General features: G+C 36.6%; 4 protein-coding genes across 8 annotated transcripts in view; 1 reads left to right on the forward strand and 3 right to left on the reverse strand.

Moving 5' to 3' along the window:
* Positions 1–8,834: 8,834 nt before the first annotated feature.
* On the forward strand, positions 8,835–9,896 carry LOC106050228 (uncharacterized). The gene has a single exon (XM_013205184.2). The coding sequence runs from the start codon at positions 8,835–8,837 to the stop codon at positions 9,894–9,896; it is 1,062 nt and encodes a 353-aa protein (XP_013060638.2).
* Positions 9,897–12,704: 2,808 nt separating this feature from the next.
* LOC106050253 (uncharacterized) lies at positions 12,705–18,986 on the reverse strand. 3 transcript variants are annotated; one of them, XM_056014846.1, is made up of 5 exons: positions 18,857–18,986; positions 15,573–15,747; positions 14,298–14,385; positions 13,842–14,012; positions 12,705–12,829 (listed from the first exon to the last, which is right to left on the reverse strand). In XM_056014846.1, exons 2-4 carry the CDS (start codon positions 15,734–15,736, stop codon positions 13,866–13,868), a joined length of 399 nt encoding a protein of 132 aa, XP_055870821.1. In that variant the 5' UTR covers positions 15,737–15,747; positions 18,857–18,986; the 3' UTR covers positions 12,705–12,829; positions 13,842–13,865. The 3 variants fall into 3 exon arrangements, with proteins under 3 accessions (XP_055870821.1, XP_055870819.1, XP_055870820.1); XM_056014844.1 differs by lacking the exon at positions 18,857–18,986 and adding an exon at positions 17,141–17,255; XM_056014845.1 differs by lacking the exon at positions 18,857–18,986 and adding an exon at positions 17,145–17,200.
* On the reverse strand, positions 17,844–18,599 carry LOC129923421 (uncharacterized). Its single transcript, XM_056014306.1, has one exon. It carries the CDS (start codon positions 18,597–18,599, stop codon positions 17,844–17,846), a length of 756 nt encoding a protein of 251 aa, XP_055870281.1.
* Positions 18,987–21,346: 2,360 nt separating the features above from the next.
* LOC106050217 (uncharacterized) overlaps positions 21,347–27,259 on the reverse strand; it is an 83,086-nt gene continuing 77,173 nt past the window's right edge. For 2 of the 3 annotated variants that reach the window (XM_056014257.1, XM_056014255.1), the window contains 2 exons: positions 25,365–26,495; positions 21,347–24,009 (listed from right to left, as the gene is read on the reverse strand). In XM_056014257.1, the coding sequence (XP_055870232.1) occupies positions 23,840–24,009; positions 25,365–26,495 (1,301 nt within the window). In that variant the 3' untranslated portion in view covers positions 21,347–23,839. The remainder of the gene's footprint in view (positions 24,010–25,364; positions 26,496–27,259) is intronic. The other variant, XR_008775364.1, reaches the window with a different exon arrangement.

Genomic DNA, 27,259 nt, shown 5'->3' on the forward strand with positions numbered 1-27,259 from the left:
GCTGGTCCTTTTCACGGTGCTGAGCCCAAGACATTGTCGACAATATTAGGCTGAAAAGGTCAGTAAATATAAAAATTAAACTGAAAAGGTCAGTAAATATAAAAATTAAACTGAAAAGATCAGTAAATAGAAAATTTAAACTGAAAAGGTCAGTAAATATAACAATTAAACTGAAAAGGTCAGTAAATATAAAAATTAAACGGAAAAGGTCAGTAAATATTAACAATTAAACTGAAAAGGTCAGTAAATATAAAAATTAAACTGAAAAGGTCAGTAAATATAACAATTAAACTGAAAAGGTCAGTAAATATAACAATTAAACTGAAAAGGTCAGTAAATATAAAAATTAAACAGGACCGGTCGGGTAAACATAAACATCAAACGGGAAAAAAAAAAGTAAACATAACGTTAGATTGAAAAGGTCAGTTAAACATACAATTATACTGGAAAGATCAGTAATTATAACAATAGTCTGAAACGGTCAGCGAACATTACATGAGACTGAAAAGGTCAGGTAAACATAACACTACATTGCAAAACTCAGGTAAACATAACATGGTAGAAGTAAAATTGTAAATCCAGTTATGCCCAAATCAGGCCATCGACGCTCTCCGGCCTCTTCGTAGAATGAAACCGCAAACAATCAGTTCCATTTGACTTTACGATTTCAATGGGTGATGTCGCCTGTGACAAATGTGTTGGAGACCATGGCCAAAGAAGGTTGAGCATCACTGCCTAATCAACTTAATTACATATATATATAATTAATTGTAAGGCTTATAATATAATAATAATAATAATAATCTTTATTATCCATATGGAAATTTGTCTTACAATTTGTGCATTACACCAAACAAAAAAAACATTATAACTATAAGAAACCAAAGTGTATATGTATGTATGGGTGTATCATTAAGTATGTCCAGATAAAGATCAAAACCATTTGACCAGTCTTGATAAAACTGTATACATGATCCTACAATATTGACGGTAAATCTAAGATGTGTCATGTGGCCCTACCACAAAGCTGAAGAACCTTTAAAAAAAAAGTAAATAAAACAAATATGTACTTGTTTGCGTGTTTCTATTTTTTGCTTTGTATTAAAACCTTCAGAAAGAAAGCAAATTTCATTGTTTAATTCTTTTGACATAATAAATAACGGTAAAACCTTACAGTAAAATTTAAAATCGCATAAATTAATTGAACAATAGTCCCGCAGTTGGATTTAGGAAACAAAGAAATAATATGCTGGAGTGTTAAAAAACCCTTGACCTCTGTAACTAGTTCACGGGTTTAATTTATCTATATGCTTGACTGACCATGCCAATGTGTTATCTTTTACGTCTGACCACTCAACACTGTTAGGTATGCCAAGGAAAAAAAAACGCGTGATGGTCAACACAATCAACTATACACACTACACTATGACCACATGTGTAGACTCACTACGTCTATCTGACCAGGTTGTTACAATCAGTCGAACACACTGTCTATTTATGTTGGGTTTGTTTGGTAGGGAGGGTGTGGATGATCTATGCTTCGCAACATCTAAGGTTCAAGCTATAAATAGTTATAATAGGTAATAAAATATCGTTTACTGCAAATGGATTTATCTAAAACAATAAATAATTGATCTACTACACTAATATTATTACTATTAACTAGCAGCTACTATCAGTATTAAGCCCATGAAGCCAAAACCAGAAGCGGTTTTTGGACTTTAAATTACAAGTCTGATGACCAGTTGTTGGTCTGAAATTCATGAACACATACATCTAAATTCTACTATACAAGGCAGATTGCACTTTACTTATGAGATATTTATATAGTAACTAGTTCAATATGTACTAACATATTTTACAATGACCCTCCCACACAAAGCCTTTACAGTTGGTGGTTTCACACATACACACAGACACGCTCATGCTACACAGATTAATCTGTGATAGGCCTATCTGTTTATAATTACTGTTAAGCTTGAATAAATGAATCAGTAACATAGTTTAAAACAATAAGGTAAATAAAAGGAAAAAAAATACCAACCAATATAGGTATGCTATTTTAACAGTTTCATAAAATATTCAGCAACACAAGCTTTTTATAAGATACTTAGGTATTCGGCTCCGTCTCCGGCCGAATATAATGTTTTACTATTCGGCAATATTTGGCTCCGGCCGAATATCAAAAGTACTATCCGGTGCACCCCTAGTTATTACTGATAATGTTCATCGTGATTTCTTAAAATAAAGGGGGGAAAAAAAAGGGGAAATATTCTAGAACCCGGACCAACGGGTACTTGCTACACCACTGAATGAAAGCGCTTCTAATTTTAAATTTCATTTTGAAGACATTTAAAGATAACAATATAATGGCAACGTCTCCGATTGCGAAGATTTAAGGATGAGTGCAGAGTTTCACATGACTATGCAAACCCTGTTGGGATCTGCATATTCTTCCGCATCTCTGGCAGACGAAGCCTTTGTCCGCCGGCGGTTTATTTAAGTCTTCTTTGCGTCGTCTGCGCCTGTATTCTATATTAACTTTCCTATGTGTCTCAAATGTGTGTCCCAAGATAATGCAATGGCAACAGTAAACGGTTGATGTTTTAATCCCTTAGCACTTCCGGCTTGACCACAGAGTTTGAATCAGCATGAAGAAAATAGAAAATTCCAGAGTAGTTGGTCTTTTCATGAAACTGTAGACCCCTACTATGAAGAGTCACTTCCTTCAACATTATAACGCAAGTGAAGGTGGCTTTGCTCTGATGGTAGAGGAACCAGCCATTTTTTTTTTTTTACAAAACTTATATTAACTCACTTTTTCTGTCTGTCTGGTAAAATTTGTGTACACGTGTACACCCATTCTCGGATAGCACAATTATTCATGGACATAGACAAGACATGAATAAATAAAATACAGTGACCGTACAGATATTACATTACTAGTAATTCATTATTTTTTTAATAGCAACAAGGGGAAACTATTATATCGATGTTTAAAGATATGGCTAAATTTGTTGGGTTAAATAATTCTTAACGCTATTTTTCACTCACGCATTCTGCGATCAAGTTGATACTTTTAACAATTAAATATTGAACCTAATAAGACATGAATCAATAAACAAAAATGCTTAATTCGTTAATTATTTATTGGTTTTTTGTGTGTTTTTTTTATTATATCCAGTAAGGGAAATAACTTGTACATTAGTGATAGATAAAGTTTTAAGGACGAGTTCTTCCCCTTAAGATTTTTTTTTAAAGTAATTTTTACGTTTGGCTTGTTTTGTTTTTGTTTTTTTGTTTTGTTTTGCACGCTATTCTTCCAGAGCTGTGGCCAATGCTTCTTCACTTTCCATAACTTTTTTGGTCACCATCTCACCACACATAGACAGGTCAAGGGCTATGTCTTCCAAGTAGTCAACATTGATGTCCGCTAGTTTGCTAAAAATTTTCTTTGTTTTGTAGGTTGTGAGTATGGCGATCGATCAGTTGACTGTGTTATGTACTCACAAAGTTCTATCTGTCCACAATACAAAGACTCGCTGTGCTGTCGCTACTGCAGGTATTTATGTTATACTTATGTTATAAATGTATGTATAAAATATATATAAAATAATTAAAAATGTACGCTAGCTATCATCTGGATTCGAACTCAAGCCCTTTCAGCTCATTAGCAAAAGTGTTTATGCCACTTAGCCTTACGTATCACTTGCTTTTATGTCATGTAAATAGTTCATTCTTTGCACGCTTTATTTGCATTGGTTTCGTCAATTGATTCAACCAGATTGATAGTCAGAATTGAGATGGGCACCATTTTTTGATGACGTCATAATAAAAGGAGAGAGAAATTGAGACCAATGGTTATAGAAATACCACACACATATATTTATACCCAGACTGGACAAGGAAACAAAAAATGTCGTGAAAAACGTTTTAAAAAGATGAAACAGGGCGTTGTTTTGTAAAGTAGTTCTAAAAGTAACGTTTTTCTTCTTTCTATAACCCTAACCTATGTAACATATAATTCAATGTTTAGATGCAGATCTAGTAATTAAACATCGAATATAAGAGTACTTAGTCTCATAATTATTATTTTGCAAATTTTTGATACATAATCTAGAAAGATCTAGGTAATCAATCTATTTAAATGTACATACGATGATTAAAATCAACAGTCTTGAATTATTTTGATCTAGGATTTTCGATACATTATCTAAATGGAAACTAACAGTAAACGTGAATATTTAGTTCTGTGATTATTAGCCCATTCTATTTCAAATCCGTAAAATGTTGCATTATTTCTAAACTTTGAAAACTAATGATCATTACTTTTCTAAGACAGAAAAGATCAATTTGGGGCGACTTCACTTACAATTAGAAAATAACAATATTATCTTATATATATATATATATATATATATATATATATATATATATATATATATATATATATAGGTTTGTGATTTGATCATTATCATTGTTTCAGTTTTCCAGTCTATATAATATATAATATATGTATGAAAACATTGATATTTACATAAAAAGCAACTCAAATATTAAATGTATTGAGCGAAAACAAAATGCATAACGAAATCTTTGATAATATTTTGAATAGTAAAAATATTAATTAAATAAAGAGTAAGACACGTTTTTGTATTGTCGATTTTATCCTGAAACCATCACAAAGTCGACACCATGTCACCATTTAAAAAAAAAAATTGAGTGCTCTTGCTTTTTTTTTTCTTTTATCTTGCATTGTGAATATTATATTCTTCTACTTCTTAATTTTCATTAAAAAATGGAAGGGGGGTGGGGGTTGCGAAAGAAAATGAGTTTCAAGGAATAAAACTCTTTTGTTCCCCTGGCAATCAGAACATTAAATAGAAACTAACTGATATAACCTTATCGTGTGTAGATTATGCCAATGGTAATGCCATTGTTTACTAAGTTTTCTTTAGATATAAAATTTTCTTTTGTGTAATGTAATTGGTGTAAGACAAATTCCCTTAAGGATAATAAAGATTATTTATTATTAAGTAAATAGCGAAGTGAGACCAAAACATTTCTACGAATTCTTAATGGAAGTTGTTTTTAAATAATAACTGTTTTACATTTGATAAATAGCTCACATTTTGTGAATCGTTAATTCTTTATTGAGGTTTGGGGTTTGTTTTTTGGCGGCTTACACTTTTGTTATCCTCCAGGGTGAAGCCTTGTAAAAATGAATTCACATTTCTAATTGCCTTTTCTGCTCATAATAATTTCCCATTTTCGCGTCCATTTTTCATTCTGGCTAAGTGGTCAAGTTCGTTTGATTTTTAAACATAAATACTATGTTTCGGAAAATCTTTCTTCAGATTGATTTATTGATCGTTGAATCTTTAACAAAAAAAAAAAAACAGTCTTGAAACTTTAAAATGTCTATGTATTTTTGAGCCAGTTAAATATTTGGCAATTTCAGGTTAAATTGTAAACATAAGCTAGTAAAAAAACTTTAAATTTTATGTTTTAAAGATCGGGTTTATGTTATTTAAGTTATAAAATGAAGACACAAAGAAAAAGAAGACAAATAAAAATGAAGAAATGAGGCACATTAGAAGGTAACCAACACACACACACACACAAGAACGACAATTAAAAAAATTGAGATTACTGTGAAAGATTTTAAAATACATAAAATACATAAACTAGACAATGTCGAAGAATTTTTTTCGTTGGCTCACTCTTTTTTTAGAGCTGAGACCAATGCTTTTTCGCTGTCAATAGTTATCTTTGACACTGTCTCTCTCGGCGTAGTGCGATCTAGGAACATAGTGCGGTCTTGAAACATAGTGCGATTTTGGAACATGTCTTCCAAGTAGCCAACATCGATGTCCACATAATGCGCTTTGGGGCTATGACATCCCATAAGTCAACATCGATTCTCAGCTCACATAACGCATTCTGGATTATTGTTTGATCTGTCGAGTCTATGCATGTATTTTATCTTATTGGTTATTTTCTTTGACCTTTACTTTACTTTTGGGATATCTGGCAGGTTTCCGTGCTGCCTTTCAAAAACAATTTAGCAATTTAAAAAAAAAAAGAAAGTTGCTTGAGTCTGAATTCGAGAATCCATTGTGGATGGCGGAACTGTCATTCAAGTACATAAGAAAAATATATCGTTTAATTACTCTATTTTAAGTAGGACATTTTTAAAGTAGTACCTAATTCCTAACCTTTTTGTGATTATTGTCACCTGTCGCTTGCCGCCTATTTAGTACATTTTCCATACAAATCAAAATCACTTAATAATAACTAAATGATTAAATAGTTGTTGATTTTTAAATTGATTAATGTGTTGTTATCGACAATGAATAATTGTGCAAAACAAAATGTTTTAACTTGATCCGACAATGAGCAGTGGAAGAAATAACGCGTACAAGATTTTGACCAGACAGACAGACGGAGTAACTTGATATAAGCTATGTACAAATAAAACTATTCAACATCCTTTTAATTAACTGGGTTTTTAGTGTAGGCTGGCAATTACCATAGCACTACAGACAGTGGAAAACAAATTATATGAAGGAGTGCAACCACCATCAGATATTGTTGTCTTTACAGACTCCCAATCTACTCTGCAAGCACTTAACAGCAGCACCTCAAACAGCCCAAGAGAGTTGACAACACTCATTGTGATAATCCATCAGATGATATCAAAATTAAAAATCAATATCACACTACAGTGGATCCCTGGAAACATTGGCATCATGGGAAATGAAAAGGCAGATAAGCTATCAAAGGCAGGTTCATATATGGAACAACCAGATAGACCTGTTAACTACCTCACCCTAAGGTCAATGTTAGTCAACAATCACAATGAGGAGTGGCTCAACCAATGGGCATCAGGAAACACAGCCAGAGCCATGTACAAAGAAATGACAACGCCTAACAAACTGGACAGTATTAACTTCCTCCCCCGCAAAGAACAATCTACAATTTTCCAACTAAGAACAGGACACACACCACTATTAAATTACCACCTGAACAAAATAAACTCCACACAACTCCCCCTTTGCAGACACTGCGCCCACCCCTTTGAAACCGTAAACCATATTCTCTTTGAATGCCCCTCCCTAATCCACCTTAGCCAGACCCTACTTCCACTACAGCTCAACATAACCAACACCCTGTACGGCAGTGCTGAACAACTGAAGAAAACAGCACACTATTTTTCCTTGGCACAGTCTGCAAAAGAGCTCACAGCTCAGCAGCAATAAAGCTGGCTAGAAGAAGAAGAAGAATGACCTGGGTTTTATCACCAGTTAGTGTTGGCTTAAATAACAGAGCATCATCAGGTGGTGCACTTAACAGTGCCAGTAAGGCCAATCATTAAATGTTTGTGGAGCAGACGGGTGTCTCAAAGAAGGAAGGGGAAGCTAATTACAGCGTAATGAAGTCTGACAATGAGTCGGTAGCACGGGTGGCATTGTGCTCAAAGCTATCTTCTTAGCTAGAATGAAAGAGGGTTCTGTGACGAAAGACAATAACTCACTTAAAACAATGCATTGGTAATGTCAATAGATCATAATGTATTACCATAAAAAACAAAAGGAACAAGAGAATTAAGAAATTATATTGACGTCGTTCTATAAAATCACCATCTGTTCTGAAGATTTCTTTCTAAGATTTTATTAAGTTGTATGTTTTAAAGTGTAAGGGAAGAAATGAATAAAGAACACGAATTGATAAAGAAACGCTGTCATTATCCAAGAGCTTTGTCTTCAATATTTTCTTTGTCTGTATTACTAAAGAACAACAAAACAGATAGTAAGCAGGGGGAGGTAAATCACAATACGTATATGGAGCTGTCCGACAATAGTCATAGGAGAATGATACAATAGTCATTGATTCAATGATCATAGAAGAGGTTTCTTCCTTTACACTAGAATATAGTTTGAGTAATAATTGGATATCGATTAACGAGACGTTTAACTAAACAAGTAATACCAAAACAGATCTACATTCTTCAGTTTTCTTGTTTGTAATAGAAAATATTGTGAAGTAGATTACTAGCATGATCTGCTTTAATACCAAATCCAATGAGGTATACATTGAGTCTACAGTAACTGTCAATACGTTTAATAATAAAACGCTAATGTCTTTGAATTAAAGGTAATCATCTCTAGTTTTAGAGTGTATGCTGACGTTTGAGATTTGAAATCATTCATATTTAATAAAATGCTTTTGTTTACTAGTCAACACCGACTGGAATATATTAGTGCAAATTTTACTAATCCAACAAATATTTTATTACCTGCCTTTTTTTTTTCTTAATCCTAGAGTTGGAATCGTTTTATTTATATGTTTACGACTTGCAATAAAAACATATGCCGTAACCTTATAAGGGACATAAGCCACAACCAGCCAATGTAAACGAATTCTTATGGACGGTGAAACATTACTTGTCCTTAATAAATAATCAAACCAGATCTATATCTCAACTCCAAGGTATTCGAGCTTCATACAATATCGTCTGACATGCATGGAACATAGCCCACAACCAAATTACTATGATACAGAAGTATTTAAAAAAAACAATCAAGCCAGACCTCTCTCTGTATATAACAGTGTTTTCTAAACTTTTTCCATAAAGGAACACTTCCCACATTGTAAGTATTTAGCGGAACACTCTGCTTCTTTTTTTAGAGAGATTAATTCACGTGGTGGCCTACTAGTTAATTATTTCTGTAGTTCGTGGAACACCTATTCCGGACTCGCGGAGCACCAGGGTTTCCTCGGAACACAGTTTGGGGACCACTGTATTATAATATAGCGTGAAGTTAAAAAGTATGAATACTAACGATGAGACCTCAGAAATACCTATTCAGCCGCTACAGTTTGCAGAATTCTTTTTTACTTCCTCTGATAACGATCGGTTATTCCTTTTAGTTCTGAAATGCTACATCAATCCAGCCATATCGATATTTGGACTGGCCGCCAATTTTCTAGGCATGACCATTCTCAGGAGTAGTGGACTTAACAAAGCGTCCAACGTTTTACTGTTTGGCCTGGCTTTGGCTGACAGCCTGGCCATCTTCTTCACCATCAACGTAGCAGAAATGCTTCTATTTTTCGACCCAACCAAGAAGTACCCGCGCCTAGCTGGATGGCAGTACGATCAGAACGTGTCTTTTATCCTGTATCTCCTGAGGTCTGCGTTTTACTTCGTGGGAGACTGGGGGGCGTACGTCAACACCACCATCCCAGCCATAATCACATGCGAAAGGCTGGTAGCCATATTTTCACCGCTACATTTCAAGAAGTACATCACAGCTAAATTCGCGGTGGTTAGTGTAGTGATTTCGTTCGTGTTTTGGATTCCGCTGTCTGCGTTTTTTCACTACGTGACCCCGTTTGACTATGTACGGATTTCTAACACAACGTACATGGGAATCTGGAAGCTGTCTGATTATTATATAAACAACTCCAGGGTGATTCTCATAGTCAACAATTATGTCTTCGAGATTATGTCGTCTTGGGCCCCCGTCTGTTTCGTCACAGTTGGGTGTATCGCGATTTGGATTAAGGTCAAAATAACGATGAGGAAGCGGAGGAATCTAGGAGCAGCAGATCGAGGCTCAAACACTTCAACCAGAACGACGAAGACCCTCCTGGCGACGTGTGCCTTCTTCGCGTCAACTCACTTCTTGTATTCTGTATTGATTTATATCTTCGATCCCGATTTCTTCATTTATCAGAAACAGTTCATCGTTTATGAAATCATGCACTCCATTTATTTGATCAACAACTCCAGCAATTTCTTTGTCTATGTAGCTTTCAACAAGAAACTGTGGCTGATCTTCAAACGAATGGTTTTCCCACAAAGCAGGAAAAGAATGATCAATTATTAATTTTAATAAGGAAGTTATATAAGCTGACTTTTAACAAAGCAAAGTATTCTTAGCTAACAGCAAGTAGAGTTTTAATGAAATATATTGCGATAATTTAAAACCTAAACAGCAGAGTCTTTTCTAACAAACGCTTTTTTTTTTTTTTTTTTGGAAGACTCTTTGTCTTCTGTTTCTATACGGACACAGAGTTATCTCCTCTTTGCTTAGATTTCGATGTTAATATCACATATTATTTAAGCAATAAAATCAAGCAAAGAAAAACAAAGAGAACGCTTTACGGAGAAATGTGGAGACTATGCGGTGGGGTGGAAGTAAAAGTTTGAAAAAAAAAGAAATATACTGGAAGAGGTTTTCGTATAAAAATTGGTATGCAAATCAATGCCTAAAGAGTTTAAATTAAAACAAATAGCTAACAGAGATTTGACAGCGACATCCGTATTGGAGGTGAGAAGCTGACAAAATAGTTTTAAATACCTCGGAGCTATCCTCTCATATGAAAGAACCTCTCAGTATCTTCATACTTTTTTTTAGTCTGTTTATTATGACTGTCTGTCTGGATGACCCCAAGTAACCTCTGTTGTAAATGACTCCTCAATATTTTGATTTGTGAGTGTGTCATGAGTAAATTGAAGGCAAAGTTAATTATATTTTTTTCTCAAGATCTTGCCTTGTTCCAATTGTAGAGGATATTGTTTAACTGTTAGAATTAGACTATGTCGATTGTGACAATATTCTTTTAGGGTCAGTGTCAGTGTGGCTTGAAACCCTGTAGGTTTACTATGACAGTATCGTCAAGAAGATAAAGAGTTGGTATGAGTCAAGACTTGAGGAACTAGAGATTGTAGCGTGAGAACGAGTTGATGTACAGCCGTATATTTCCAGAACAGCATTAATTTACTACATCAATAATGACAAATTTTGGAAGTGAAGTACATTATATATGTCTCATTCAGTTCTCTATTCAAGTAGACAGTTTTTTGATAATTTCGCATAACTGTTTGAACTATTTCATATTGCTATTTTATAGAGTACATTTACATTGCTTTGATTTAATATCATGTAAATAAACGTATGTATGTAGTGACCCTGTCTCTAATCTCTTCATTTGTGATGCGGTCTTTGAATTAGATACCTAGGATCCTTCTGTAGCATCTCAATTACATCGCTAAGATCCTCCTTTCTAGCTCTGCAGTCAGCGTCGAAGACTCGTAAGCATATAACTTTCATAACTTAAAACAATATGAAAAGACAAAAGCATAGCCCTCGGCACCAAAATCAGGCTGATGCGCTCCCTGGTCAAAATGTAAAATACAAAAGCTGAATCAAACATAGCGAAACAATTGACAGTTCTGTCGAGGGCACGAACTCCGACCCTCTGATTGGATAACTCTGATTAGTCGCATCACATAACCCGATAGATACGACCATCAAGACTCATATAATTCCTACGGAATCCCTAACGTTCGCAAGTCTTACCCTTTGCCTTCCAGGGGTCAACGCTAGCATGGCCCATTAGGACCCGCCACACTCGTAATCATTGGCCATCTTAACAGATCCGAGAGAAACAAGCGTTTAAAACAAAGGGACTTAACTTTCTCTTAACAAAACAACTGGACAGCATGGACTAATTATCATAACATGGTAGGTGGTTAGGTAGGTAGCTAGCTAGCCAGGAAAACCAGTGATTTAGCAGAATTTAAGTCATTGGTTAATATGCATGACTGAATGCATGGCTGAATGCATGACGCGTAGAACGTAATCATCTTCTTTTTTTGAAGTAACGTCTGTATTATATAAGATAAGATAAGAAGGTAGGTTGGTAGGTAGGTAGGTAGGTAGGTAGATGTTTAGCAAGTAAACGTGAAATACAAACGTGAAAGTTCCTTGGTTAGGGTTATGACATGTAAGAATTTTTACAAAGCTTATATAAACTCTTTCTGTCTGTCTGTCTGTCTGGTAAGTAGTGTTTACACATCATTTCTCCCACACCCATTCTCGGATCAAGTTGAAACTTCGTAAAATTTTGTATAGGCATAGACAAGGCATGAACCAATTTTTTTAAAATTAACCAAATAGACAATTAATTACTGGTAATTAATTATTTTGTGTGATACCAACAAAGTTAACTAATACTTCAGTATTCACAGATATGGCTACATTTGTTAGGTTTAGTCCACTTAGATAATTGTTAACGCTATTTCTTCATTAGACATTTTTCGATCAAGTTAATACCTTAAAAAGTATTTACTGTACCTAACAAAATATGAGACAATAAACAAAAAAACTCAATTAGTCAATAATTATTGGTAATTATGTTTTATTTTTTTTTATATCGAATAAGGGAAATAACTTGTAAATTATTGATAGATATAGTTTTAAGGGGGGAAGTTCTTCCCATTTAGATAACCCTCTTTTTTGCTTGTTTAAGTGATGGGGGAAACAATTAGGCGGGACGTGGCTTAAGTCTAATAGGAAAATGTTCCTAAAAATGCTGTGACGGCTTGTGTAACCAAATCCCTCAACTCTGTCCGGGCAGCAGCTTTCTTAGCCCTATCATTTGAGAGGATGGTCCATTCTTTCACGTTGTTCACATCCAGTTACTTATCACTAATAGAAACAATGCGTCTCCCTGTTTGGTTGAGGGTTTCATTTCTATATAGGCTATATTTTAAAATCATATTCAAAGCTAGGTTCTTGTCTCAGAGAATTAAACATATGTCTTGTTTTATCTTGCCAAACAATTAGACCATCGAAATATTCTTTAAACCAGTAAATCATTAACTAATAAACTAAAAACGACACATTATATAAGATATTTACTATATACACATTTATTGGTACTACACTTTACAAAACTTCGAATGAGTCAAAACTATTAGCTAGTAAATATATACCGATCTTTTCATTTTTGATTTCTTAATAAATTCCAGGCGCTAAAAACAAAAAAAGAAAACAAAGTGATTCATTAGAATTAGAGGATGAGGTGAATTTTATCACATACCAATCATTAGTGGAGCTTACATACAATTCATTAGGACACTGTAACAGACATTTAAAAAAACAAACATGTGCAAGCCGTGAAGCGAACAGGTCAGTGTAGAGCTGTGACGTCACAAGGGGGACGATTGACACGTGTCGGTTAACGTGAAAGGTTGACACAAAAGCGTGTAACAGGTAGCACATTACAGGTACGTGTGGTAAGTGACAGGTAACAGGTAACACATTACAGATACGTGTGGTAAATGACAGGTAACAGGTAACACATTACAGATACGTGTGGTAAATGACAGGTAACAGGTAACACATTACAGATACGTGTGGTAAATGACAGGTAACAGGTAGCACATTACAAATAAGTGTGGTAAATGACAGGTGACAGGTAGCACATTACAAATAAGTGTGGTAAATGACAGGTGACAGGTAGCACATTACAGGTACCTGTGGTAAGTGACAGGTAACAGGTAGCATATTACAGATAGGTGTGGTAAATGACAGGTAAAAGGTAGCACATTACAGATTAGATACATGTGGTAAATGATAGGTAACATGTAGCATGTTACAATAACGTGTAGCGGGTGACAGATGACAGCTTGCACGTGACAGATACGTGCGGTAGGTGACAGGTAACATATAACATGTAAGTGACCTTTTTAAATAGTGAATACATCGTTATATCAATATTTATGTTTGTCTGTGTTTGTACCTGTTTGTGTTTTTATGCATGTTTGCCCGTGAATAGATGCCAGTGGATGCCAGTGGGTTGTACCATGTGTTCACTGCATGTAAGATACCAACCTAGTTCAATTTACTTTTCTAACAGTGAGCCTATGGTGGTCGGAGTTCGGTCTGTTTGACCACTTCATCATGGTAAATAAATTCAACTTATGGTTATTTAACTTATGTTACTAGCAAAACAATATAAATAAAGGCTGAAGATCTACTTACCATATAAAACAACATCATTTGCTTCTAATTTGAAGGTGTGATGCCAGCCTCTAGCATTTGTACTTCTCCGACGATTTCTTGCGCGGCGCCACACATTGACATAATAAAACCGTAGAGAATGTACTTGAGTTTGTCTTCAGTCGGCAGTTGAAGATAATCCAATGACGCATTCTGATTAGGAAGTAAAAAAAGGCGAGAAAAAGTAATTGATTTATACAATACAAGCATTTATATATTGTCATTCACGGCTGGGAAGCACTAGCTCTCGATCGCTTCTCATGAAGTGAAGCTGTGAGTCTCGGAGCCACAAGATTTGAAGCAAGAAGAATGGCCAGCGTGAAAGAGCGCCGAACCAACAAAGTATGTACGTTAAGAATGTATGCACGCTAATCTGTTCTTGATGAACTGTGAGTAGCCTCTACCAACAATTGACAGACAATCGACCATTGCTCTTACCTGATTCTCTTGAATGCCCTGGATCAAAACCCCCATTACGTTCCACTTGTCAGACTCCAGTTGGCCAGGAAACTCATCAGTAGATAGTCTGTAAACAAAAAGAAACAAGTCAATAGACTTCATAATATAGAGTTCGTGTGAAGAGGAAACGTTTTCTTCATAACAAAATGTTATTGTACCCTTGTGATAACAGAGGTGCTGTGGTTGAGTGGTAAAGCGCTTGGCGTCCGAACCGAGGATCCCGAGTACGAATCTAAACGAAATTTCTAGTTCTTTAGGGCACCTCTCAGTCTACCCTGCTCTAATGGGTACCTGACATTAGTTGGGGCGGTTTGTTGTTATGTTGTTATAGGCCTACCTGTTTAAAGAAGTATTCGATCAATTGCGTTCAATCCATTTGAGGAATAAACTAAAATAGTAAAGGTAGATCAACCCCATAAGTGGATTTATACGGGGCGGCGATATTCGCCATAATAAATCATTTATCGTAATTCTCAATTAATAGGGAAAATATATACATCACTTGTAATTTTAGAGGCCCCTGGTGTGATGGAAATTAGGTTAAGGAAGCAGTTCTTGTAGGTCGTAGTAGCGGGCCCGTTCGTTTGGGGACAATGAATGTTGTGATTAGAAAGGGCCATAATTAGCATAACAATAGTTATTTCTAGAATTTTATGAATTGTGTCCCCTATGTACCTCCCCCCCCCCCCCCATTATAGGAAACTAAGTATAAAAATATAAACTATATATATAATAAATATACATATATATATATATATATATATATATATATATATATATATATATATATATATATATATATATATATATATATATATATATGTGTGTGTGTGTGTGTGTGTGTATAGATAGACAAATATGCCATATATGTTAGATAGATGTACTACATATAAAATTACATGAGCTGCTTACAATTGTATGTTATATCTACTTCAAGAAGACTTAAATAGACTACTTGATCTATATCAGATGAAGAACAATATGCAGGTCGCAACTCGTTTTGCTTAGCCATGAGAAACACTGCAGTCCGTGTTCAAAGTAGGTAGTTTGCTTATGACCTGACATGGTTTTATACTGCTCTCATCTTTAATTTTCGGAATCGAAGACATTTCAACTATACAATTTTAGTTCTAAAAGAGCATGATGCGAGAACTTCTTTTAGTGGTTCCCTTAAAGCTTTTAAAGTTAAATATAATGTTCCTTATTAAAATATTCACTTGGAAGATTATGTTGGTGATTGGCTGAACAACTTACTTTTCGAGTAATTCCTTAGCACCGCTGCCCTCGGGGCACATATTCAAGAAGCCCCAGGTTGTCAGAAGTATTACTTTTTCTTTCTGTGCATCAGTCAGTTCCCTGGGGGTCAGCGCGCCCCAGCTAGGGGTCATCAAAACTAGAAGAGCTACGTAGATCAACATGTTTCCAGAGACTGGAGAATGAGATAGAAGCTGTTTAAACTCAAGGAAGTGATGTCTAAATAAACATACGAATACTGTTGAATGGTTATTGGGGGTAGGGGAAATATATAGGGATAAGAGAAATACAAATAGAGAGAGAGGACAAAACAGAGAAGAGAGAGAGACGAGGAGAGGGAGAAGAGACAAAGAGACGGAAAGATGAGCGGAGGAGAAGGGAGAGAAAGGTGAAGATTAAAATGCAGATCGGGCTCTCAAAGACCTTCCTTCAGGGAGCAGTACCAGGAAAAAAAAAGAAGAGGCAGACAGAGAAAGCGATGGGAAGACAACATAAAAGAATAGACGGGCCTGCCATTGAAGGAGGTTCTATCAAAGGCAAAAGACAGAGAGGAATGGAGAAAGACGGTCAACAGGTCTTGTGTGGTGCCCCAACGGTCCAACAAAACTAAGGGACAGGTAAAGGTGAAGGTCTTCAAATAGAAAACTTAAAAAATTAAACAAGCCGGTTCAAAATGATTTTAAGTGCTATTTCTAAAAAAATCGTGAATTGTGTTGTTATAGTGATTTATTCTAAACACCCCTCTAATTTGTACCCAATTAATCCACGATAAACGATTTAATCACTGATTTGTATTCTAGTAATAATTTATTTCATTAGTGATCAATTTTCTAGATTTAGTTTTGTCCGCTGTTTGTGTGAAAGAGAGAGAGAGAGAGAGAGAGAGAGTAAATTAGGCCGTTCACTGGAATGGGAAGATAAATCTATGTCATAAACGTATTGGAGTCTTGCATGTGTGGCTGATAACCATAAATGGTTTTGCTATTTTGTTTTTTCTGATGTTCACAATGTTGCCAGTGTTGAGAAGCTATGTACTTTCAAAGATATAGAATCATTTGTCTGCACTTTTGAAACTTCAAAACCGCAAAATGCAATTTTAAGTATTCAGTCGGCAAGAGTGATTTTACCACGTGGCGTCTTTAACATTGTTAATTAGTTTATCTATTTATTCAGAATGTCTAAAAATCATCCTATTTTTATTTCCTTGTGTTTTTATTGAAGTCACCTAATGTTGCCACCCATATTTCTCAACATCGCTTTCTCTTCTTTTTCTATTAAAAAAAAAAAGTTCCCATTTTTTGACATTGCGATCAATGTGGCAGATAATGTAAAGGTCATCTGTTTCCGAGGCCCAAGGTTAACGAGGGTATCGTGTAGCCAACACAACGACCAACCGCCGTTACTTTTCCCTAACAAATGTCGGTTACCCATTAGAGCAGGGTGCACTCAGAGGCGCCCTAAGGATCTCGAAAGTAAAAATCCCAGTTTTCTCCAGGATTCGGGACCTCATTCAGCCGCCGCGCCTCCAAATTGAAGAGTAGCAAGACTTATTACTATTTATTACTTACCTACTTGTTGACGTTGTTTGGGGTAGTTAGTGGCTGAGCAGCGACAGTGTTGATTTACTTCCAAAAACCGTGAGCACATTATATAGACAATATCCGGCGTTTACATGTGTTGGTATTCCCATGCGACTGTTTGTTTGCGTCAGCCATATAAATACCAAGTAAATACCAAGTGTATTGCGTAATAGTTTCTCATTCTAACTGATGAAATAAGTGAAAGAGGGAGGCAGCAAGGGAAAGAGAGTACAAGAAAACTTAAGAGTGAGACTGAGAGAGGATATGAAAGAGAGAGAGAGAGAGAGAGCGCAAAAGAGAAAGCACAAAACAAAATTTAGAGACAGAGAAAGAAAAAGTGCAAGACAGAGAGAGAGAGCAAAAAGAGAGATTTAAGAAGAGAGAAAAACAGAGAAATAGAGAGAATACGAAGGAGAGAATACATAAGATGGAAAGAATGAAAGAAAGAAAGAGCCAGTGAGAGAGAGAGAGAGAGAGATCAAAGAGGCAAGACAATCAGAAAGAGAGACGGAGAGAGAGCAAAAGATAGCGAGTAAGAGAGAGAGAGAGAGAGAGAGAAAGAGAGTCAGAGAGATGTTAGCTAGAACTTCTTTATGTAACTTGACCTTTGAGCATTTCTATATAAAACAATTTGATCATAACAAAATTATTTGATAAAGAGTTTATATCGTCAGAGTGTTTCCTAGACGTTTTACCTTGACGGAACACTTGGCACATTCTGAGTCATTATAGGAACACTCGGCACATTCTGAGTCATTATAGGAACACTTGGCACATTCTGAGTCATTATAGGAACACTTGGCACATTCTGAGTCATTATAGGAAAACTTGGCACATTCTGAGTCATTATAGGAACACTTGGCACATTCTGAGTCATTAAAGGAACACTCGGCACATTCTGAGTCATTATAGGAACACTTGGCACATTCTGAGTCATTATAGGAACACTTGGCACATTCTGAGTCATTATAGGAACACTTGGCACATTCTGAGTCATTATAGGAACACTTGGCACATTCTGAGTCATTGTAGGAACACTTGGCACATTCTGAGTCATTATAGGAACACTTGGCACATTCTGAGTCATTATAGGAAAACTTGGCACATTCTGAGTCATTATAGGAACACTCGGCACATTCTGAGTCATTATAGGAACACTTGGCACGTTCTGAGTCATTATAGGAACACTTGGCACATTCTGAGTCATTATAGGAACACTTGGCACATTCTGAGTCATTATAGGAAAACTTGGCACATTCTGAGTCATTATAGGAACACTCGGCACATTCTGAGTCATTATAGGAACACTTGGCACGTTCTGAGTCATTATAGGAACACTCGGCACATGCTGAGTCATTATAGGAACACTCGGCACATTCTGAGTCATTATAGGAACACTCGGCACATTCTGAGTCATTATAGGAACACTTGGCACATTCTGAGTCATTGTAGGAACACTTTGCTTATTTTTTTTTATAGATATTAATAATTAATTCCTAACTAGTTACAATTCCAGTAGTTCTTGGAACAGCTATTCGGGCCTCGCGGTACACTAGGGTTCCGCCGAACACAGTTTGAGAAACACTAGCCTAAATGTTTCTTCCTTATCGAATAATATTCTTAAGATCTTATTATTTGATAGAAAAAGCTCAAAGTTCTTAAATATCTCCTCCCCCCCCCCACACACACACACAAAGTACATACCTCCACGTGATCGATGAACTGTAATTTTAGATGCACAAACAAGCGAAAACTTTAAGAGAGAACAGCGTCTGGACCCAGCAATGCTTGTTTACTGGCTGTGTAATGAATACTGTTGTAACCTAAACACAATAACGTTACATTAAGCTCATTAGGGTTACCTCAGAAACTAGGTCTTTAGATTAACAGTGCAGCATAAAAAAACATTCTATTTTTCCGTTAATGACTTTTGGTTTTGGATATCGTCTGCTCGATTGAAGTTACGTTGTCTTGTAAAGAAATCTATACGAAGGGATTGTGCGTCATGTCAAACTGCATGATGGTGATTTCTGTATTTGACCACACAATACAACACATTTCTGGATTTTGTCGTCATAAATCTTGAAATACTAGTTAAGCCATGCTCAAACTAAGGCCATCGGGCCACAATCGGCCCGTGTTTGTTTTTTTTTATAGCTATACGGCACGAAACGTCTGCTCAGTGTCCTTATTGAAGCTGCAGTAGCTCAGTACCACAGACCTCGATGTTTTGAGTTGATGGGGCCGTCACACGAGAGCGGGAAACTAAAACGATCCCAGGTCTTAACAGTGTTGAGAACCGCTGTATTACAAGAGAAGTAATAGAATAATTGAATCCACCAAGTTTTGCTGCGATGACTACACTGTCTGCGTTAGTTAAATAAGATGTATGTGGCTATGTTACATTTATCTATGTTTGATCAATAAGGCGGACACTGTAACAGTGACAATGATCAAATTATATCCTAGACCAGACTAAAGTAAAAAAAAAAAAAGTTCCCCTTTCAGACCTTGCGATTCTATAGGGAAGATAATGTTAAGGTCATTAGTTTATTTTGCTGCCAACGGTTAACGAGCTGGATGTCATGTGGCCAATGCAACGACTAACCGCCTCTACATTCCCAACTAAAGTCTGGTACCCATTAGAGCTGGGTGGACTCAGGGGTGCCCTAAAAATCCTAAAATTCAAAATCCCTGTCTTTACCGAGATTCGAACCCAGGACTCAGGTCCAGAAGCCAAGCTAGACTAGACTATGCTTCTAGGATTCTCAAATCATATGACTTCCACTACCTTTCGGGCTTTAAAGTGATGATTTAATATTACAAGATCTTCCACTTGCGACAGGCACAATTTAAATTTAACGCCACCCCCTCCACCTGTTATGAAGTGTGTGTGTGTGTTTCTATGGTGACGGCTCGAGGAGGTTAGATATGCAGTTTGAATGATGCAAGATAAGCAGCATTGTCGTCAGCGGTCTTAAGTACAACAGACGAGTACAGACTGCCAGAGTGATAAGGGGTGTTTTTGTAGTGAGCCGGATTTTGTTCAGAATACCATTTCATATTATTACTAAAGTCTGCTACATTTATTTCATTTCATCTCAAGCTGTTTTTGCCTATATTGTAAGTTATATATAATATATTTAACAAATAATTATTATTCAATTAGAATTGTGGAAGTAATTTCAAGTTTTACAAGCTAATATGCCTACAGCGTTTAAGATGTCTACCAGCAGTTTGGTGCTACACGTCAACGACAGTCCAGAACACCCCATTAAAGAGGTAGGTGTAGTAGTAGTAGATTAGATGCTTATTATTATAATCCTGTGTGTGTGTATGTGTTTATATGTGTGTATGTATGTAGGCCTATATATGTTTGTATGTGTGTATATGTATGAGTGTGTGTGTGTATATATATTTGTGTATATGTGTGTATATATGTATGTGTGTATGTGTGTGTCAATTTTCATTGTTTTCTTGGAGACAGTTCTCTAGTATCTTACGGTCAGGAGTCAGCATTCTTTCCTCTTTTCTTTCTCTTCTCTATCTATTTCTCTCTTTCTCTACCTCAACTCTCTTTTTCTTTCTCTTTCATTCTCTCTCTTTCTTTGTTTCCTCTCTCCCACCACTCTCTCCTCCTACGAACTTTCTCTAATATTCATTCACTTTCTTTCCTCCACTCTCTAACAAAGAGAGAGAGAGAGAGAGATAGAGTAAACAAATAAGACAAATAAAAGAGTAAATAAGAGAGTGGGAAAAGAAATAAAAGAAAGTATAGACCATAAATGAAAAACCCCTCTCTCTCTATCTCTCTCTCTTTATTTCTCCCTCCATCTTTTTCTCCTCTCATTTTCTTTCTCTCGATAGCTTTCTTTTTTTATCTTTCTTTCTCTCTCTGTCTCTCTCTCTCTCTCTCTCTTTTTCTCTTTCTTCCTCCCAATCTCTATCTTTCTCTATCTTTCTTTCTCTGTCTTTTTCTCTCTGTATATAAATATCTATCTGTATCTCTATCTCAATACAGCATGCCATCATTCTTAGTCGTTCAATATGGGATTGTTATGTTGTTAAAAATGTTATGTTGTGATTGTTTTCACTTTTGTAAGCTCATCACTTCTGTTAGGGAGAACACCAGGAGGTCAACTTGCCCGTCATGACATGCCCTACACAGAGTAAAATAACACAAACCATAAGAACTTTGTTTTCTCATTTCTGTATTTAAATGTTTATTCATATTTTATAAGTTTAAAAAATACATTGCGTGTCGCAAAAGAAAACACATGAAATAGGAACATTCAAACGCGCGTTTAAAGTCATACTTAGCTAGGGAGCTAACACCACGAAAAAATTATATTTTTTGTTATAATATTAATTTTACATACTGAGAAAAAGATGTACATTTATGTATTCCGTATCTGTCTAAATTTTTTTAAAAAAAGATAAATTATATATAAGTCAATAGATCATAAAAAGATAGTGGTGTATTAAAAAAAATATTAAAGACATAAAAGTTGCCTGATAATTAATATTTAAGTCTAAATTATAGACAAACATTAAAATGTAACCATATTTTATCATCTTACTTCTAAATTTAAGAATACATGAGTCATTGAATGCCAAACCAATAATACAGCCAATTAACCGGAGATAAGTAATGTAACTAATGACTCTCTAATGTTATTCTATTTTGGTATCACCACACACACACACACACAAACAAACACACACACACAACTCACACACCAGAAAATGATGCTAATTTTAAGAGAACTCTTGTTTTAAACAAATTGATTCCCAGATATATTTAGTTACCTGAGAATAAGGTCACGAGTAAAAGTATACACAAATACTAGCTAGAGTTCCCTTCTAATGGAAGAGTTAGAAAGGGCTAGGGTTCGGTATTTAAGAGGTAAAGCTAGTAAGTAACAAGAAAAAAAAAACATTTTTAAATTGTACATTCCATTTTAGAACTTAAAATAATTTTAAAAATCAATTTAAATGTCTTTTTTAGCTCAAACCAGGTAACGAACGAACGAACGATTTGGACACCGTCAGCTCCTTGTACTTGGATGCAACTGAATAGGCCTGCGGGCTGCGACCACTGTAGAATTGAGCAATTATTTATTAGTACTTTCATTATAGAAACATCTGGAACTACATCTAGAATTCTGATTTAGAACTCTACTATTCTAGATCTAGATCTACTTCTAGGTTATATAATCTAGACGTAATCTATATTAGATTTACGTAAAAATATAAGCACAGCTTAGATTATCTATCAATAAACTGTAAGCCGATTCAGATTTAATTAACAACTCAGTTATAAGTACGGCTGAATCGATACCATTCGTTATAGACCTCAATACTAGCCTGCAACGTCACAACCTGTGGGCAGTTTAGACCAATAGCTAGTTATCTTGTCGTACAGGCCTGTGATCAATAACGATTGTTCTCAGCTGAATACGCCATGTTTTTTTTTACTAGACCAGGGCAATGCTTCTCTGCCTCAACGTGGAGGTCGGGTGGAAAACGGTCGTTACAGGAGATTATTAAGTCAATGGGGAAACAAAAAGGAAAGCCCTGTTGGGACCGAGTTCATCGCACTGACGAGGATGCGAGAAATTCCCAACAAACATGTCACTAAAAACACAGCGGGGCCGTTTTTTAAGGCAGACACGGCAAATGGGGAAGTTTCCCAAGGTGTGCTCCGCCTTTGGCCTCCCCTCTAAGTTCTAGCCCAAGCATCTTGGGATATGAGCCATCGGTAATAGAAATGTAAAACGTTACATCTTTCCCAGACAGAAGTTTGTTCAGACTGACAGATAGAGGCAAGCTTCGTAGGTCGAAAGTGGTCCACGAGTCTAAGACTGAACTCTAAGGCCGCCTTTGGGGATGGAGGGGGTGGGGGGTATTTACAAACAACGTAAGTTGATCTTGACTGTCAAAGCGTGTCTGTCGTAGTGTACAATAAATCTTCAAACACTGGTGGTAAGGATTCGTCCAGCTGTCATCAAGCTCTTATAAAATTATTTTTTTTTGCACTACGTTAAATAGTTTCTTCTTAAAACTTAAGTTACAGAGGCGAGACTTCCTTTGATAACAGGCATTTCGAGGCTGTGATAATATAATCTTAGTAGTTCATAAATGATGTCATAGTTACCTTTCTCTAAGGTAGACTCAGGAACATAATCTAATCCGGGGTTAAAATGCAGATTATCTCTTCAATCTGAACTCAGTAGCCAAGCAAAGTATGAGTTGACGGTAATGCCTAGGGCTGATTTACCTATAAGCAACAAAGCTATAGCTATGGGTTCCAAGTAATGTAATATCTGGATTTATAAAGGGCTCCATATCTTAAAAAGCTTAAAACCTATTCAAGTCTAAAAACGTAATTAGTAATGTCCCATGTTATAGAAATGAGCAGTGATTTCCTACAGAGAAGTCAACAGGGCCTCCTGTTGATGGTATGATTCTTCAGTTACAACTTCATGACATTTAACTGATATACTATTGTATGACATAGAAGAAAAAGATAACTCATATAATAGATATTGTGTTGGGCTACTTCAGTGTAATGGGAGCGCAGTCACACAAACATTTACGACGAATCCACTGTGTTTTGCAAGACACTAAGCTCTTCTTGCTGCTTTGAGTAGACGGCATCTGTCAGGGTCTGTCTCTGATTTCCCGCTAAGATCTTTCGTGTGAATTCACGCGGCACAGGCAAAACAGCCAATGGCAAGGCTTCTTACATACGTTCTTGACCCGCTCAGAAATGGTATCGCTGAAGATGCTGTAGATCCAAGGATTGGTGCAGCTGTTGACACTCGCCAACAGCAAGATGATGGTGAAGGCTTTGCCTGGTACAAGAAAAGAAAATGTTGACATTAAAAGTTTGTGTTAAATAGATCTATAGCTATTTTTAATTTTGTTAATATGGCAGAGTGTTATTGCTGGATATGCGCATTATGTGGTACCTAAAGACAGTAAGAGAATGTACTTTATAAAGAGACGCTACTAATGTCTCATTGACAGATTGCGTGTCTGGTTCTTGCACACAAGTCCTAGCATATAATGCATCGCAAGTCCTAGCGTATAATGCATCACAAGTCCTAGCGTATGATGCATCACAAGTCCTAGCGTATAACGCATCACAAGTTCTAGCGTATAATGCATCAGATGAACTAAGAGAAAGTGGTGTTATTTAGACTGACAGATTGCGTGTCTGGTTCTTGCACACAAGTCCTAGCGTATGATGCATCACAAGTCCTAGCGTAAAACGCATCACAAGTCCTAGCGTATAATGCATCAGATGAACTAAGAGAAAGTGGTGTTATTTAGACTTCCTAGGGGGCGCGGTGGCTGAGTGGTTAAGCGCTTGGCTTCCGAACTTGGGGTCCTGTGTTCGAATCTTGGTGAAGATTGGTATTTTGTATTTAGGGATTTTTAGAGCGCCCATAAGTCCATCCAATTCCAATGGAGCATGACACCCTGCTCGTTAACCGTTGGCCAAAGAAACAATTGACCTTAACATCATCTGCCCTAGGCTTATACAACACAAGGTCTGAAATGAGAATTTTATTTTAGACTTTCTGCATTTCAGAATCCTAATTAGCTTCTGTTTATTGTAAAGTTAAAGAAGCCGCAATTTTTCTTTAGAAAACATTGTTTTTCTCTAAAAAGTCTTTTTATAGCGACTATATTCCTGGAGCTAAAGATCTATATAAAATAATAGATTTGTGTAAATGGGATAATGGTTGCACAGAAATGTAAACAGGAAGGGATTTTTTTACATTTTGTTTTCTAATAGCTTCGAGTTTCTACACAGAAGAGTAAATAGTGTAAGGGGAGATTATTATTTTCAGGTACCACAAAAGTTAGAGAACTCTCGTTTTCTAACTGGGTTTGAAGGATTATAAAAATAGAAGACAAGCTTTTATCAGGTCCATTCAGTTCATCAGTTTCAAGCTTTATGTTGAGTCTACTTTTGTGAATCTATTAATGAATTATAAAGTGAACTATTGCTTAATTATATATTGTATTCAATCTTTTCAAGATTTATAATTAAAAGATTGAAATATTTTTTCATAAAGGGTAATGCATATAACATTTTACTGATACAGGGTTCTTGAGCATTCTATTGGAAATTGAGCCATGGGGTTTATATAAAAAATACTAGGCCCTTATAACCTCTCAAGTTCATTGTAACTGTTACCTTCAAATGGAGCTGTAAAATCGTATGCTGCCCACATCTGACCAACGAAGAAAGGCGCCCAGCATAGAACGTAGCAGATGACCACTGTGAAGGTCAACTTTATCGTTTTCACCTTGGCCCTCGAGATCCCCATCCTCAGCCCTTGAGGGACGCTGCTGGCGTCGGTCCGGATGATACTGGTGCCGTTGATGGCGTGTTTCTTGCTGCTGGGGTATCTTCTCGTTGGGGTGTCAGAAGAAGAGCTGCAGGCGCTGTGCCGTGTCTCCAGCACGTTGGGGGACAAGCTTCGAATAGAAGAGAGTCGAATTCTCTTCTTGTTTGTTGATGCCGACGAGTCTCTTATGCTAGCCTCTGTTTCCTTCTTTCCTCTATTGTCACGAGAAAAACTGTCGCTATTTACACGATTGTTTTGAGATGACTTTGAATATGTATATATATATAATGCTGATGACGGCGTAGGCGAGTGCAGAGTGGAGTTCTTAGAGGAATCTACTGAAAGAAAGCTCCGCTCGTGGCAAGAGTCTTTGTCACAGGTAGGTATAAGGTCGCTTGTTGCGTCAGTAAGAGAGGAAATCTTTTGACACCCTTCCGGAGATGTCTCACCGCTAATGTTATGATAAATCGCTGCGTTGATGTCATCATGACCCCTCTCCGTGCCCACAGCGCTGGCCCCTCCCTCTCGCGTTTGACACGAAGACCTAGGCCACGCCCCCTGAGGGCTTATCTCTGACCTTATCAGAATGTCGACCAGGTCAGTTCCCACGTCCTTGCATGCTTCTTCGTTTCTCCCCAAGACAGGCTTTCGTCTAGAAGAGGCTGTTTGGAGAGGGGACGCGCTGACGTCACGGTCATTCGCATCTTGCGGCGCCCTCCGAAGACTCTCTTCTCCTCCGGCGACGTGCTCCACGACGAGACCCGTGACATTGGAATCGTGTTCAGCACAGCCCCGGGGCAGAGTATTATCCGAGCCCTCGACGCCATCTTGACTTGAAGTGTTATTAACACCAGACGCTTGGCTGTCCAGCCTCACCCCCAAACTAGCTCCACTCTGCGCTGGTAATTGGCTGGGACTCCGTTGTTTGGACTCAACCACAGGCCAGCGGATGTCAGTACATTCAGACTTTGGACTCTCTGTAGACAAAAAATGTAAAAATAGGTTATTGTCTTATTGCTGTTATTTACAATGTGGTGTTGTTGTCTTGAGTATGCTGATGGTTGCACTTTAACTGGGTACTTTTGTCTGGTAGGGTACTTTTGTTTGGTAGGGTACTTTTGTTTATTGCATAACGCTAAAATCACAAATTGTAACAAAACACAAAAAACAAACACACACACAACCACAAAGAGTAAAGTATAAAAATAATCGAGTTTTACAAAATTGTTCCCTATTACATTTTTCATACATATATTAAACATAAATGAACGGCAGCCACCAGGGACCAAGTTTTTAAATGAGAGAAAGTAGTGAATAAAATGCTACGAAAATAAGGGACTGCGCCGACCAAGGCTCGAACCAGTAACCCTGGAAACGACAACACCGCTCTAGCGATAACTTAAACCTCTAGACTCTTGACCATCGGGATGTCCTATATTTACATTTTTCATAGTATCGATTGAAGTGATGGAGAAAGTATCGACTTCTTTTAGCGCTTCGATCTCATCTAAACTTAACAAGACGATTATCACACACTTTACTCGCGTCTAGCCATTCAAACTTATCGCCATCAGAAACTGTTCTACCTGTTATTACATTTCAATATTGTTTGTTTTGTTTTGCTACGTATCAAATCTTCAGACCCCCACTCTCCCTTTAACAAATAGTAACAAATGTGTAACCCCTCCCCTTTTGTTATAGTCGTTACACGATATCCGTCTGTTCCCCCCTAGCAGTTTCA

The sequence above is a fragment of the Biomphalaria glabrata genome, chromosome 16 (assembly GCF_947242115.1).
Source record: "Biomphalaria glabrata chromosome 16, xgBioGlab47.1, whole genome shotgun sequence".
Lineage (NCBI taxonomy): Eukaryota > Metazoa > Mollusca > Gastropoda > Planorbidae > Biomphalaria > Biomphalaria glabrata.